Here is a 14,995-nt window from a genome sequence, read left to right on the forward strand (position 1 = left end):
CCCTTATTATTCTCACACTGTTTTGTATAATTTTGCTTCAATTCATCACCTGTATGATAAATATAACATTTATACAGAGATATTAATGACATACATTTCAACTCACTGCCAAGCGCTACCAGCTGGCTCCCATGCTAAAGTCTAATGGCAGGCCTTTACTTGTACATTTTCTTAGAGATTTGCATATATTCAAAGAAATATTTGTTAAATGTTCACCCCAAACTAAAAGTACAACACGTGTAATTTGATTATTTTATTGACAGTTTAGAGATCAGTTACATACATATATATAACTATGATTAGCATTTAGAATGTAGGTTTGGAACTCACAAGATATTGGACATGTGGAGTAGATATTCTGTTCACTGTAAGGCCGAACGATTAGAGGCAGATAGGATTTGTTAAAATAAACTCAAAACCTTTGTGGGATTTAACAGGTGAATGATCATCAGCATAGAGTGACCTTGCAAAAAAAAAGTGAGCTGATCTTTAACGTTAAGTAAGGGATTCATTAAAAGGGTTTTAGAATACAGCGTGTCTTTTTGGTAAAAGTAACACCTTGTATTGTCCAAGGCACGGATCTACATATGTTTGGACGGCAGAAGAAGACACTGTTATAGTTTGAATAACCAAGGCGACAGAGGCGACCATTTTAACTCGATCCCTGGCTCAATGTTTTCTTCTTGTCCTCAACAAGGAGGCTGTGGCCAAAAAATCTCCCAATGACACCGCAAACTATGGTCTGGTCGACCTGGTTTATTATCATTTGCATCAGTGACCTGTCCATCACCAAGATGTTTGATCATGGTGATGGACAGGTCACTGATGCAAATGATAATAAACCAGGTAATGCATGGTCCTTCCCATGTAGCTCTCTCGCAACAACACCAAACCAAAATGTAAGTGTAATGTAAGTTTATGGCTGAATGAGAATCACATGCATAATATGAGGAGACCTCGCTGCATGTCATATGGAAAACCAAGGCTCTCAACTAAAAAGAAAGCATACATAAATAAAAAACACAAAAATATAAAATAACCGTTGTCTAACATCTTTCATTATTTCTCGTGCCTCACACCAGCCTACGTCGGTTATGAGTTTGTTTCATGAGGCTGGTTACGTGAGAACCACAGGTGATGGTCAAACTGTATTTCAGGTGAAATATGGCTGTGGAATTCTGGGGGATGTAGTCGATTAGCATGTTGGACGCATAAGGTGTCAACTCTCACACCTTGGATCAGCAGCGATGTTATTGGACAGAACCCTAGCTCCTCAACACAAAGCCAATGAATGATGACACATCACGGTGGATGTACATCTGTACCGCTAGAATTACAAACAACCCGTAGTACCGTCTTTAAGATGACTGTAACACTGAAAAACGTTTTATTTGTAGTCCAAACTTCCATCAAGCTACAATCAATGGTAGTCAATTACAACGACTTAAAGAGGCATTGAAAATGTTAACAGCAACATCAATTCACCACCAAAACTCTCATCACCTAAAACAGCCGATTAATAAATCTATGTCCAGTCGATCTATCAAAGTGACCCTGACATCATACCCCCCTCATCTTAGAGACCCGCACACGGCTGACACAAACTTTAACCAAGTCTCCGGCGGAAAAAGGTGAAAAGTGGATGTCTCCTTCCCATGATCGCCTGCGGTTATCTCTGAAGAACCCCCATCCCACACCCCTTAAGTCCTCGGTACCCTCCTCTCCCACCTCTTCCACCTCCATCAGTGGCGGCCCAGCAGCTTGGAGAAGAACCCCGGGGAGGAGGCCTCGTTGCCGGGTGTGGCCTCCGGACTCGGCCCCTCCTCCTGGGTCAGCTGGCTCCTGACGGCCAGGCCCAGCTCCTTATCCAGCTGCTCCAGCTCCGACTGGTCCAGTAGCTCAAAGTCCTCCACCTCGCTGTCGGACTCCGACTCCCCCGCCAGCGCGATGGGCAGCAGGGCCGTGTTGCATTCTGGGCGTCTAGACCTAGACATGGCCAGGACTTCGGCGGGGATCGCCATGCCGACAGCGGCTTCTATCCTCTCCTGGATGGCGGCCGTTACTGCGGCGGCGATGGCGTCGCTCGCCATCTGGTTGACGAGGTCCATGGCCTGGTCGGTGGGGTCCCGGCGGGGCGGGGCCGCCGAGGTGTGCTTGGACCTGATTGGCCGCCGGGCCCGCGTGGGCGGGGTGGGCAGGCCGATGCTGAGGTCGTCGTCATCGTCTCCGTTTGTTCCCGCGCCGTTGTCCAGCGAGGGGAACTCTGGGAGGCCCCCGATGAAGGCTTCCTCCTTATCGAGGTCTGTTATTGGAGGAGAAGGAACACGAGTGTTGGTGAGGGTCAGAAACAGGATACAGGCGGGTGTGTGTCTACCGGAGGGTCGGTGAACACACCTTCTGAGTTGTCTGTCTGCGGGGTATGGCCCTCTGACAGGTTGAAGGTCCCGTTGTCGGTCCAGGTGACGTCTGAGACCTCTGTGTCTGAGACGGACATCTCCTTACAGGCCGTGGAGTCCAGCTGGGGAGAAGGCAGACAGATGTTATCTCCGCCCTCAACGCTCACCCGCAACACCACGGCCAGGAAGGTGCTTTGAGGTTCATTATGATGGAGCTTTACAATAGATGAAGTTTGTTCCCGTGGAAACCGATGGTCACCAGGGTCACCATCGTATGCGATGGTGACAACTGAACAGAGAAAACCACACCGCTGTGCTCACTGTACACGACATGGTGGAATAGGGTTCTGTCGGTGAGCAGACGGTGTAATGTTATTGGTGGGGGAGGGGGTCAGCTGACCTTGGGGAACAGGGAGGAGAGGTCCGCCTCGATGCTCTCCTTCTCCGACGTGGCCTGGAGCAGTCTCCGCTCTGGAAGGAGACATTGGGTCTGAGCAGGATTTACCGGCTCAGCGGACAGACAACGAGACAATGACATGAGCTTGGTGGAGCTGTCAGACTCAGTTTGTCTGTCCGTACGTACACGTATGATGCTGGTACTATACTGAAGGTTGCAGATACTAGTTATGAATACAAAAGCAATATAACCTGGTATTAACTAGTAATTCGACTTTCAGGTTCAGAACGTGAAAGTCTTCTTCGTGAAAGGTCCAGTATCTCCTTCATTTATTTTACTAGATTGAATTTACCAACTAGATCTAAAGTGGTTAGGGTGATTCAATCCCAGACTTAAGGATCCAGGTTTGATCCCCAATGTCTATCCGTAGGCATCCTGACCCCTCCCTGCTTCTTCATTACCTATATCTTTATCCACTGTGGGTCTTTCTGGATTAAAGGGTACAAATGACTAAATAGTAGTAAATAGTGAAGGTCTGTAAGCTGTCGTGAGGCTGAAGTCCTCATCACGTTACCATGGTTATCTTTGATCCTCTGGAGGAACTGGCCTACGCCGAAGTCCAGCTTCTGCAGAACTGGCTTCAGCCACAAGGCAAACTCCTGGGAGGAGATCAGGGGCCACAGAAAGACTCCTAGTACTGCAGGGGACAGTGACAGGAAGGGGTCAGAATGGAGGTGTTGACCAGGAAGTCATTGGCTTTGAAGTTTAAGGCAGACCCAGAAGGTAGGGAGTATAGCAATCGGTATTGGTAAACAAATGTCCCTAAAAATGTTGTACTAACAATATACAAGGAAAAATTGTACTTTTAATACAAAAGAAAGTCATACTTAGGACATAGGAAACAACGATGCCTGGAATGTACCGCCCTAGGACGGCGAAGAAGGTGCACAGGCTGCAGACCAGCAAGCAAAACTAGGAGAAAAATGGAGAACCTCACGTTAATATCCAACATGTCCTGCCAACAGGGCTTCATTCTGAGTTCTGGTTCACCAGAGTGTCCACAAACAAGGCCAAGCCTCGATCTGGTTCAGTCCAAACCCCAATCCAGTCCAGCCTTCAGAAGAACCTTGACTATGGACATGTGTTTGCACCTTTTTGTGTGGTCCAAAACCATCTCCATAACCATCTCCCTAGTCTTGCCTTTGTAAGAACAATTCTTGTCAGGACCCAATCAGAATCCAGTACAACGTTCCTGTTTGAGTACCTGGCAAAGGCTTGACTGTGGACACTATTTGGACCTTCTGGTGTAGTTGTTGGTCGGACCTGACACTGGAGATGTGGTTCTGACCCTGTACTTCAGACCATGGAGATGTGTTTGGACCCTGAGGTTCTGACCTTGCCGGGGTTCTGCTGCTTGAAGGAGGAGGTCTCCTGGAGGAAGAGCTTGAAGGCCTGGCTGACGGGAGGTTCTGTCTCCGACCCCCCAGACTCCCCTGGGTCCATCAGCTTCCAGCTGGCAGAGCAACACACAGCAGTATGAGACGTTAGCACACAAACATCTACGCACGCACAAATCGACACACTCATCTACACACACACACACACACACACACACAGCGGTATGACATGTCAGCACAAACACATCTAACCAGACACATCTACACACACAGCGGTATGAGACGTCAGAGCCCACAAACATCTACACACACAGTGGTATGAGATCTCAGAGCACACATACATCATAGACACAGTAGTAGAACCATCATCCCACACACATCATAAACATACCAAGAAATAAACAAATCAGCCCAAAGTCAAGATGGATAGTTTAAGATCAGATCCATTTTGTTATCCCTTCTAATAATCCGACATAACATTCTTTGTTTCCTGCGACCCTTATATGTCTCCATCCCTAATGAGGCCGTGGCCATCAGCTCCCAACCCGTGATAGACCAGGAGATCTATGACGTCATCAGGGTGTTCCGGTGACACAACAACAGTCAGAGGCACCCGGGGAAACTTCTAGGAAGAGCGCGACGCCTGAGGAGCTCGGAAACCCGAGGAGACGGCCGACTTCCAGGTATTAATGTGCACGGTGAGCGTGATATGAGGCGTGCATGGCGGGCGTGAGACGAGCGTGCACGTGGCCAGGGAACACGATATCAACAGCAGTGCGTTCACCGGTGCCAAAACTGACACAACATACCCTATATAGCAATGTATGTAGTGCAGATAACCTAACGCTGAATGGGCATGGAGCTACGGGGTTAAAGGACCTTTAACGGTGGAGGTTTATTATCGACATGTGATCGGAAAGTAGAACAATCTTTAAGAGTGAGATTCTGACTGAAGTCGGGCCAAGGATCAAACTGTATTTAGATTACAACCTTCAATGGTGTCAACAGTCGAAGGAACGCGGTTGGTCTATTTAGACCACAATTTAACGTGTCCCAAATAAGCCACATTGAATTGGCGGGAAAGAGTTTGGCGGGAAAATGTCTCAGTTTCCCGCCAAAACAGTGGTGATCTATAACTAAAACTAAATAAGAGAACGGAAAACAAACTACATGCATCTTTAAGAGTAAGAACTCTTACTTCATGAATTGATTGCTAATTACAAATACTAACTAATTCTACGTTTACAAATAACATAACCAGTGAAAGGCAACAAAACGGTGGCTCGAGGGCTAAACCCTGTTAGTGTGCTAACAACATAGGCCTTGTAGCGACCCAAGTTTGGTTCCCACCTGTGGTCCTAAGATCCAGTAAAAATGTTTATAAAATCTTCAAAACCTAGCATGACCAGAACCCTGTTAACACCTAGCATGACCAGGTCCCTGTAAAAACCTAGCATGACCAGGTCCCTCTAAACGCCTAGCATGCTTAGGTCCCTCTAAAAACCTAGCATGCTAGCACACTAGCTTAAGGAACTCACAAGACCCCTTTTCATCTGTCAAGCACAAAATGGACGCCCTTGTGTGTACGAGTGGTTGGTAATAACACCGTGCCCGTGTGACCGTGTTGGCTGGTGTACCAGCGACGTTTACGGTGTTTATGTTAACTTCCCATAGTGAAAGGCCACATTTGTTGCCGTGGTTACTGCCCAGGATTCTATCAGCTGTTTTTTACTGCTTGTCGGTTGTTGAGTGCTAAATATATACAGGTAAAAGTTACAAGGCAGAGTGACACGTTTCTAAATAGTCATTGATGAAGTGAAGGTTTGGTACACAAAAATCCATTAGTTACCCTGTAGTCCAAACTGAAAAGGCCTCTGCAAGGGATCAACTGAGGATGGCATGAACGTGACTTGGCACTTTTCAGAGGACAACACAAACACAGACACACAGACACAGACACAGACACAGACACAGACACAGACACACACACACACACACACACACACACACACACACACACACACACACACACACACACACGCACACACACACACACACACCCACGCACACACAGCTGTTTGGTGGCATTCCAGTCCACTTACTGAGTGCGGCCTGATTAGTCATAACAATGTTCCATGCGTCCCAGAATACCCCTGGCATCACCAGCGGGCTGGAAACTGGCACCAGGCCTGGCCTTGTTGTAGTGGTGGAGACCTAACCACCACATGGTGCTACGTGTGGCTGAGCCAACCCACCCTCCCCCTTCCCTCCTGAACCCATTCACCTGACTCCCCCCCTCCCTCTCCGTCTCCCTGCGCCCCCGGCAGCAGCCTCTCTGGAACGTGGTTAGCCGGAAAGGCGACATGGAAGATCTTCTGATCACACGTCCGTCTGCCGATGGCGGTCAGATTATGGTTTCGTCTTCCTGGAAGGCGGTCCGTCGCCAGGGCAACCAGTCGGACATGTGTATTGGACAACCGAAAACACACAAACAACTACACACATTACTGACCGGTAAACCAGCCGACAACATGACCAGCTGACCAACCAACCAACCAATCACAATCCAACATAAATAATCCGACCACCAACCAGTTGACCAACTACCAACTGTCCGACCAGCTAACCCAACGTCCAATCACAGGACTCAATTACAGACCACATGATCAAGATGGACAACCTGACCTCCTTTAGATTTGCTGGTGGAGTCTGGAGGTCTGGAGATCTAGAGGAGTCTCGATCCAGGAGGTCCGCACTCTAGACTCTGGTCTGTTGAATTGGGGACCAGGTGGGGGGGACAGATGGTCTGGGGTCAGGGGGTCTGGTGGGGGAGACAGGGGTCCGGGGTCTGGTCTGAACCTGCCCGGGACCAGCTGTTGATCAGCTGAGCTGCTGAAGCCTCGGCCCTTAGTGACCCCACGCGCCCTGAGCTCCAGACCTACCCTGGCTGGGTTTGAATATAGAGTATAATACAGGCCTCACTATATTTATAATACATAATAATATAGATATTTATATATTATAAATATATTTATAATATATCTATTTATGCATGGGAGAATATTTACAATGTATTTATTCACACATAGAAGCAGGCAGACAAGTGCAGGCCACAATACCAGGCGTTTCAGCACGTGTGTGGAAGTAAATATAGTTTGTGCGCGTGTGTGTGTGTGTGTGCATGTTTGTGTGTGTTTGTGTGACACAGTAACTTGACCTCTGAAGCAGCTAGTGTGTGTTTATGATCTGTGTTGACAGTCGACTTCCCAGTGCTCTGCAGTCCTAATCAACACTAAACAGTGGTTCAGCAGAACCCCAGGGTATAGAGGACCCACGACCGTGGAGACGCGCACCTGAATAGAAACCGCTAGAAGCCCGTGGACAAAGTTTCTTGCAACTGTGTAATACTTGACTATTTAATATAAACAATTTCAAGGTGCCCTGAGCACGGAGCCGACAGGCAAAGCTCTAACCATGAGAACAAAATGGATCCTGTCAATGTAAAATGGTAAATGTACTTCATTTATACCATGCTTTTCTAACCAGTGGCCACTCAAAGTGCTTTACATATTGCCTGACATTCACCCATCAATGCACAAATTCACGCACGGACGGCGGAGTCAACCATGCAGGGCGACAGCCAGCTGGTCAGGAGCAGTCAGGGTGAGGCGTCTTGCTCAGGCCCACCTCGACACAAAGAGGAGCCGGGGATCGAACAGCCAACCCGCTCTATCTCCTGAGCCACATGCCGCCACAGGCCGGATGTTCTCTATCCCGGCCTTCATCGGTCTACCCTGTCTCTCCTTCAGAACAACACTGCTTCATCAACCTCATGCCTGCATCCAATACACCCAGAGATGGTGCCCCACCTCAGTCCTGATGTAGTCAACCAGAACTACTCCTCAGCACATTACTGATCTGAACACAAACTCAGAGATGCTGCCCCCTCCTCAGTCCTGCTGAGACACACCAGTCAGTGGTCAGAGGGACTACCTCCTCGCTGACCAGACCACCCCTCAGCTCCCATCCTCTACCTCGTCCCTGACTCCTTGCAGGACATTGGGCCAGGAGGTTCAGGAGATCCGGTTCAGGGCGGTTTGTCTTCACGGCGAGGTTTTGACCACCACGTGGATCGGAGGACCAGACGGCGGAGGAGAAACGGAGGATGGGTCTGTCTTGGGCGGCAAAGTGAGATGGTCCACGAAGGTAATCCCAGCAGAAGGTTCCGGCGTGCGGGTCGTGCCGGCAGAGGTTGTGTACGTGTGACTCGACGCGAAGCAACTTGTGTTTATCTGCCGTCAAGCCCCCCAGCGCGGGTATTTCAACAAGCCTGTCTAAAAATAGACGGGTCACACTGAATTCCTACCGGGGGGGGGGGGGGGGGGGGGGTGCGGCGGAGGGGAGGGGGGGTGGAAAAGGGGTAAGGAGGGGGCAACACAGAGGGGCTCAGCGAGGTGCTGTTTATGAGTTGGTCTTTAAACGAGGGTTCTGGGAGCTGGGGGGGTGGGGGGGTGGGGGGGTGGTTGGTGTAAGGGTGGTGAGGGGGTCAGGGGGGGGGGGGGGGGGTGTTGGGTGAGATCAGCCCTCCTAAAGCTCTCTCTGAACTCAGGAGACCGTTCATTCTCTCTCTCTCTCTCTCTCTCTCTCTCTCTCTCTCTCTCTCTCTCTCTCTCTCTCTCTCTCTCTCTCTCTCTCTCTCTCCCTCTCTCTCTCTCTCTCCCTCCTCCCCCTGTCTCTCTCTCTGATCTCTCCATCTCCTCTCTGTCTTTCTCGCTAATTGTGCTAATTCATGGTCTGGGTGACCTGCACAGTGATCCCAGCATAGTTAGGCCTCGGGTGTGAAGGTATGTCCTACAGTGGGCGTGGTTTGGAGGTGTGTGTGTACGTGTCAACAGTGAGTGCTGATTGGTTGATTGGAACATTGTGATTGCATCATCGACTCGGGCATAAACAACAACATCCAGCCTATGATGAGTGGGGGGGAGGGACAGACCAGTCCTGGCGGATGCTTTCTCAGAAGTTGGGTAACAGTGCTTTGTCAGGCGCTAGCGTTAGCACTAGCGTAATCAAACACAGTTGCTTCAGGGTGAATACTCTTTTGAAGGGATAATTCAGCAGACATATTATAGAACATTGTCCGACATTGCTAACCGGACTAGTTGCCGGTGTGTTTGTCTCTACATGTTTTGAACACCTTTCCTGTCCGTCTGTCAGGCTTCTTGTTTAGTATCTGAAACATTATGATGTCATCGACGCAGCAGCCAGGCCTGTTGTCACGGCGACATTCGCGGTACTGAGCTCTGGGCATGGACCCACTGACCAATCAGGGCGAGCCTTATCAGCCACACCTGCTGATCCTTTGAGAGGAAGGATGTGATTGGCTGGAAGGCATCTTGAGGGGACTTTTAGTTGTTATGCTAGTGAACAAGTAGTTGTGTCATCCTACACAACCACACACACACACACACACACACACACACACACACACACACACTCACACACACACACACACACACACGTAAGCACACCACTTACACAATAAGAACATACACACACTTATCACTACACACAAACTTACCACTAACACAATAAGAAACACACACACACACACACACACACACACACACACAGTGAATGTGTAGACACATTTAGTAGAAATTAGGAAAGTGTAGTGTGGCTCGTGAGTGTGTGTGTGCCAGGTCTCTCAGGATTCCGTCTCACTGAGATCTGAGGGCGTGTTGCGTAATGTTTTCAGAAATTTCGAGAGATCGAGAGAGAGAGAGAGAGAGAGAGAGAGAGAGAGAGAGAGCGATCGAGAGAGAGAGAGAGAGAGAGAGAGAGAGAGAGAGAGAGAGAGAGAGAGAGAGAGAGAGAGAGAGAGAGAGTGTGTTTACTCTTGTGGAGCCCCTCGCAGCGGGGGATGTTTGTGTCTGGAGCGTCAGAGTGAGCTATGCTAATGCTGGTGTTATTGTGCAGACACACACACACACACCTGCAGCTGTCAGCGTGCTTCCTTGGTAGAGGTATCTCCCATGAGCCCTTGCCAGACGCTCAGTATCTCACAACACAGCTCTGACAGACAACAACATGTGACGACCTATAGATATACAAATATAGATACAGATATCGGTACACAGATTGATATAAACATATAGACATATATTCCTATGAGCTGTGTACCCTATATCTATATCTATAATAGATGTAGACTAGATTCTATGTCTATATCTATCGCTCAGTGGCGTTGTATTGAAGAGTCTGTCTAATCACTCAATTGTAAATGGTAGGTAGGTAGACAGGCATCCTGTATTCGGATGTATAGGTTGAAGCACTTCGATGAGCTCATTGATATCTTATTTGTATGTAAGAGCTGTTTTGCTTCAGCCCAACAGCTCCCCCTTGTGGTGGTGTGTGGCATAACGAGGCGTTCGAGATGAAAACACACACACGTCTTTGTCAGTAACTTTTTCTGTCAATCAGAATGTTCCTTCCTCTCTTCCGTCTGGCTGTCTGCCTGCCTGTCTGTCTGTCTGTAGGTCTATATGCCATCCCAGCACATCGATGTTAGTATTAGTAAAGGAATTTCATTGGGCAGCTGTGTGACAAATCATCTCCCATGATGCCCATCTGCTGACATTTAACACACATTAAACTTTTTAACAAACCATCTCTTTAGTCATTTAACAGAAGACACATTATCCAAAGCATCTTACAGTGGATTCTGAGACGGGTCCTTAAGGAGTAGGTAGGGGTTAGACAGTACAGAGACAGGTCATTAAGGAGCAGGTAGGGGTTAGACAGTACAGAGAAAGGTCATTAAGGAGCAGGTAAGGGTTAGACAGTACAAAGACAGGTCATTAGGAGCAAGTAGTAGGGGTTAGACCAGGGATCTCAAACTCGCGGCCCGGGGGCCAATTGAGGCCCACGGGATGATATTTTGTGGCCCCCTACTTGACATTAAAGTTTAGTATTAGTGCGGCCCGCACGTTGTTGTCAAACGCACATTTTTGCTGAGTCACTTGCCATGCTTTTTTATCACTTGTGATAGGGTGACCAGATGTCCCGGGTTTGCCGGGACAGACCCAATTTTGAGTTGCGTGTCATGAGTCCCGACAAAAGCCAAAGGACGCTAAAATGTCCCAGTTTCCACCAACCACAAAGAAATGTCCCCTGTTGTCAGCGATTACATAGCCAACGTGATCTAACGTGGAATACTTGATGTGGCCCAGCCTGACCCAGACTCTACCTCCAGCGGCCCCCAGGTAAGTTTGAGACCCCTGGGTTAGACAGTACAGAGGCTAAGAGGAAGAGCAGACGTACCGTCTTGTGACTCGGCTCCAGAGGTCCAACACTGTGGAGAGAGGAGACGTCTTTCAGACCAGGACAGACATGACATGTACGACCCAACGAGCGTTCAAGATGTTTCTACCCGTTATGTTATCTATCCAACATAAAAGACCTCTCATCCAGACCTTGTGGCTGAGTGGTGTGAGCATTTATTATGGGATTCATCTTGAATGTAATGTTATCGTGTTGAGCTGTTTACTAAGAATCTACCTCTGAAAAGAAACTCAGGACAAGGAATAAGAAATAGGAGGATCTAGAGGTCAGCAGAACATGGAATAAAGAATCGTTGATAGATGTTCAAACCATCTCACCATCAAGGGGCCTTCATCAAACCTGCCCTGTCCCTTTCCCCTGAGAGCCATTTCAGCTCTAAGGGACATTTTTCTCTCCTATTTGCCCACAGGCTGAGTCAGGGAACCAATCCACTGGACATGCTATCATGTTGAACAACCGATGGAAGAAAAGGTTTAAGAACACTCTTAACGTGATTACAATTTAGGGCACGTCTGACGTGTAGGCCAACTAGCTATATATATGCTAACCCTATATACAAAGATAGATAGCTGGATAAACTGTTACTCACTGTTAGTCTTACATCAACAACAAATGCAATTTCTGAGCACATAAAACTCCCCAGCACAAACCACAGCATTAGCAAGTGCTGTTCAGATGCCCTGATCTGTATTGATCGGACACGCGAGGGCTACCTGCTATCTAGCATGGCTACAGATCAGTCACAAGACGGGAGTTATGCCTTGACCTGTGGTGTGAGGAGAACAGCCAGCTGTTGGCTGGGGAGGGGCGAGGTGTTGTTTCCGTCAAGCCAGCTTTTCCTGCTTCTGACGGCCGGACTAAACAGGACAGCTGGAACAGCACCGCAAACTACTGACAATCGTAAACGTTGTTTCTGCTAACCAGCTGTCTGGTGCATTCCCATTATGTCTGTCCGTTCAGCCGGGCTCCCTTCCCCTCCCTGGAGGAACAAACATCTTAGTCCTGGGAGGAGGACATCTATCTGTGTTGTATATGGTGACTGGGTTAACCTAAGCTAACCTAAAGTACTTGTAGCATTGTGTAGCATCTTATCCTAGCTATCTTTAGTACTTAGCATTGTGTAGCCTCTTATCCTAGCTCTCTTTAGTACTTAGCATTGTGTAGCATCGTATCCTGGCTATCTTTAGTACTTAGCATGGTGTAGCCTCTTATCCTATCTATCTTTGTTGCATACGGGGAATGGGTTAACCTAGCGATTGTTAGTTCTTGGCACTTGTTTCTATGAACATCCTTACTGTACAGACAGTGATATATTGTTGTGTATCACTTTGGATAAAAGCGTCTACTAAATGCCCTAAAGGTCAATGTACCAGGGATCCCTCTCCTGGGTTCATTCTCAGGGTCTGTACCCTCTGGGTTTAGAGGGAGAAGGGTTCGTGGCTACTGTTTAATGTGAGGTCTGAGATGCCCTTTGAGACTGGAACTGTGATTAAAGGCTGGAACATAAGCATCTAACTCGCCTGCAGAGCTCTGGTGCTGGCTGCTACTGTAACACCTGCTCCTCACATTCCCAGTGCAGAGGAGATAAATGAGGGGTTTGTGTTCACGTTCGAGGTGTACCAGATAGGATTCACATGATGATGTAGGCTATGAATCCAAGCATGCTGTCTGACTATTTCAATAACTGGTGGAATTCTGGCTTGATACTCTAAGATGTAATTAACGTCTTATAAACACTGCCTAAACATTACCTCTTAGATTTTCATTTCAATTGGATAGAACTTAACTTATAACTGTTTTGGTTTAAGTCATTTATATCTATAGAGTGTATGTGCGTGCATGGGAACATGTGTGTGTGTGCATATGTTTAGTTAAGGGTTTGGCGTTTTTAAGGCTCAGCATCTGCGATGGAGCAGTGCATCATGGGAGTCATGTGTCATGAGTGGTGATCCTACCTCTGGATTCAGACAAGATGACCGCCTCTTTGAGAGTCGCCACGGTGACTGCCCCGGCCAGGGAGAGGGAGAGGAGACAGTACACCCGACCTGTGGTGAAGGCCACAAACCTACAGGAAGTACATCACAAGAGACTTGACATCAGCTTCCTGTCTGGTGGCTCTATCTATTCCTTTGTCTGTCCATCTGTCTATATTGCTATCGGTATATCTATCTATCGACATTTGTTTGTCTATCTGTATATCCATGTTTGTAGATCTATCTGCTTATCTATCAATGTTTGTCTATCTGTATATCTGTTTCTCTATCTATCTGTTTATCTATGTTTGTGAGTCAGTTTTTCTATGTTTGTCTATCTGTATATCTATGTTTGTCTATCCGTATATCTATGTTTGTCTATCTGCATATTTAATCTTATCTATCTGTGTATCTATGTTTGCACATCTATCTGTGTATCTATGTTTGTATATCTATAAGTTTGTCTATCTCTATATCTATGTTTGTACATCCATCTGTCTATCTCTATATCTATGTTTGTCTCTCTGTATATCTATCTGTTTTCTCTAAGGCTAGTTCTCTGTTTGCCTTTCCTTCTTTCCATCCATCCCGTCTACCTCCTTCCTGCATTTCACCTCTTTTAATCTTTAATCCCTCCCTCCCTCTCCCCCCCTCTTCCCCCCCTCCCTCCCTCTCCCCCCTCCCTCCCTCCATCAGCTGGGTGTTGAACAAAGGAACAACATGCAGCCATGGCGTCCTGCCCAGCTAGTCAAACTAGTTTACTCTGCCACCATTGTCCTCCCCTCTGCCTCCCACACGCGGCTACATAACCCTGACGACAGGGGACCTACGCAACCCTGACGACGGTTGACCTAGGTAACCCTGACGACGGGTGACCTAGGTAACCTTGACGACGGGTGAACTAGGTAACCCTGACGACGGTTGACCTAGGTAACCCTGACGACGGGTGACCTAGGTAACCCTGACGACGGGTGAACTAGATAACCCTGACGACGGTTGACCTAGGTAACCCTGACGACGGGTGACCTAGGTAACCCTGACGACGGGTGAACTAGGTAACCCTGACGACGGTTGACCTAGGTAACCCTGACGACGGGTGTACTAGGTAACCCTGACGACGGTTGACCTATGTAACCCTGACTACGGCTGACCCAGGTAACCCTGCGACAGGGGACCTAGGTAACTCTGACGACGGTTGACCTAGGTAACCCTAGTGACAGGTGACCACCCACCCACTGCCCACCATGTCCGTCACACGTCCCCAGCCTTGCCGAGCCCCCCCGCCGGGCACCTGATGCCCCTCTGAGGGGAGGGGGGCAGGTCATGGCAGGGGGCCACAGGTCACTTGTGATCAGATTGGGAACGACATGTGATCACATGAGGAACTACATGTGATCACATGAGGAACTACATGTGATCATACCAGTAAATACAGGCACTGAGGTGAAGTGTAGTGAACTGAAGTACTTTACCTGACAACAAAACATGGGC

At 48.1% G+C, this 14,995-nt stretch overlaps 1 protein-coding gene across 2 annotated transcripts in view; it reads right to left on the reverse strand.

Annotated features, from left to right (window-relative positions):
- Nucleotides 1-238: 238 nt before the first annotated feature.
- Nucleotides 239-14,995, reverse strand: part of retreg1 (reticulophagy regulator 1) — a 15,528-nt gene continuing 771 nt past the window's right edge. The window contains exons 2-10 of one of the 2 annotated variants that reach the window (XM_060058679.1): nt 13,487-13,596; nt 11,511-11,541; nt 4,189-4,306; nt 3,681-3,765; nt 3,368-3,490; nt 2,797-2,867; nt 2,395-2,518; nt 791-2,302; nt 239-751 (exon numbers count right to left, since the gene is read on the reverse strand). In XM_060058679.1, the coding sequence (XP_059914662.1) occupies nt 1,743-2,302; nt 2,395-2,518; nt 2,797-2,867; nt 3,368-3,490; nt 3,681-3,765; nt 4,189-4,306; nt 11,511-11,541; nt 13,487-13,596 (1,222 nt within the window). In that variant the 3' untranslated portion in view covers nt 239-751; nt 791-1,742. Of the gene's footprint in view, nt 752-790; nt 2,303-2,394; nt 2,519-2,796; nt 2,868-3,367; nt 3,491-3,680; nt 3,766-4,188; nt 4,307-8,224; nt 8,499-11,510; nt 11,542-13,486; nt 13,597-14,995 lie in introns of those variants that run through there. The other variant, XM_060058680.1, reaches the window with a different exon arrangement.

Source organism: Gadus macrocephalus, chromosome 8 (genome assembly GCF_031168955.1).
Source record: "Gadus macrocephalus chromosome 8, ASM3116895v1".
Classification (NCBI taxonomy): Eukaryota; Metazoa; Chordata; class Actinopteri; order Gadiformes; family Gadidae; genus Gadus; species Gadus macrocephalus.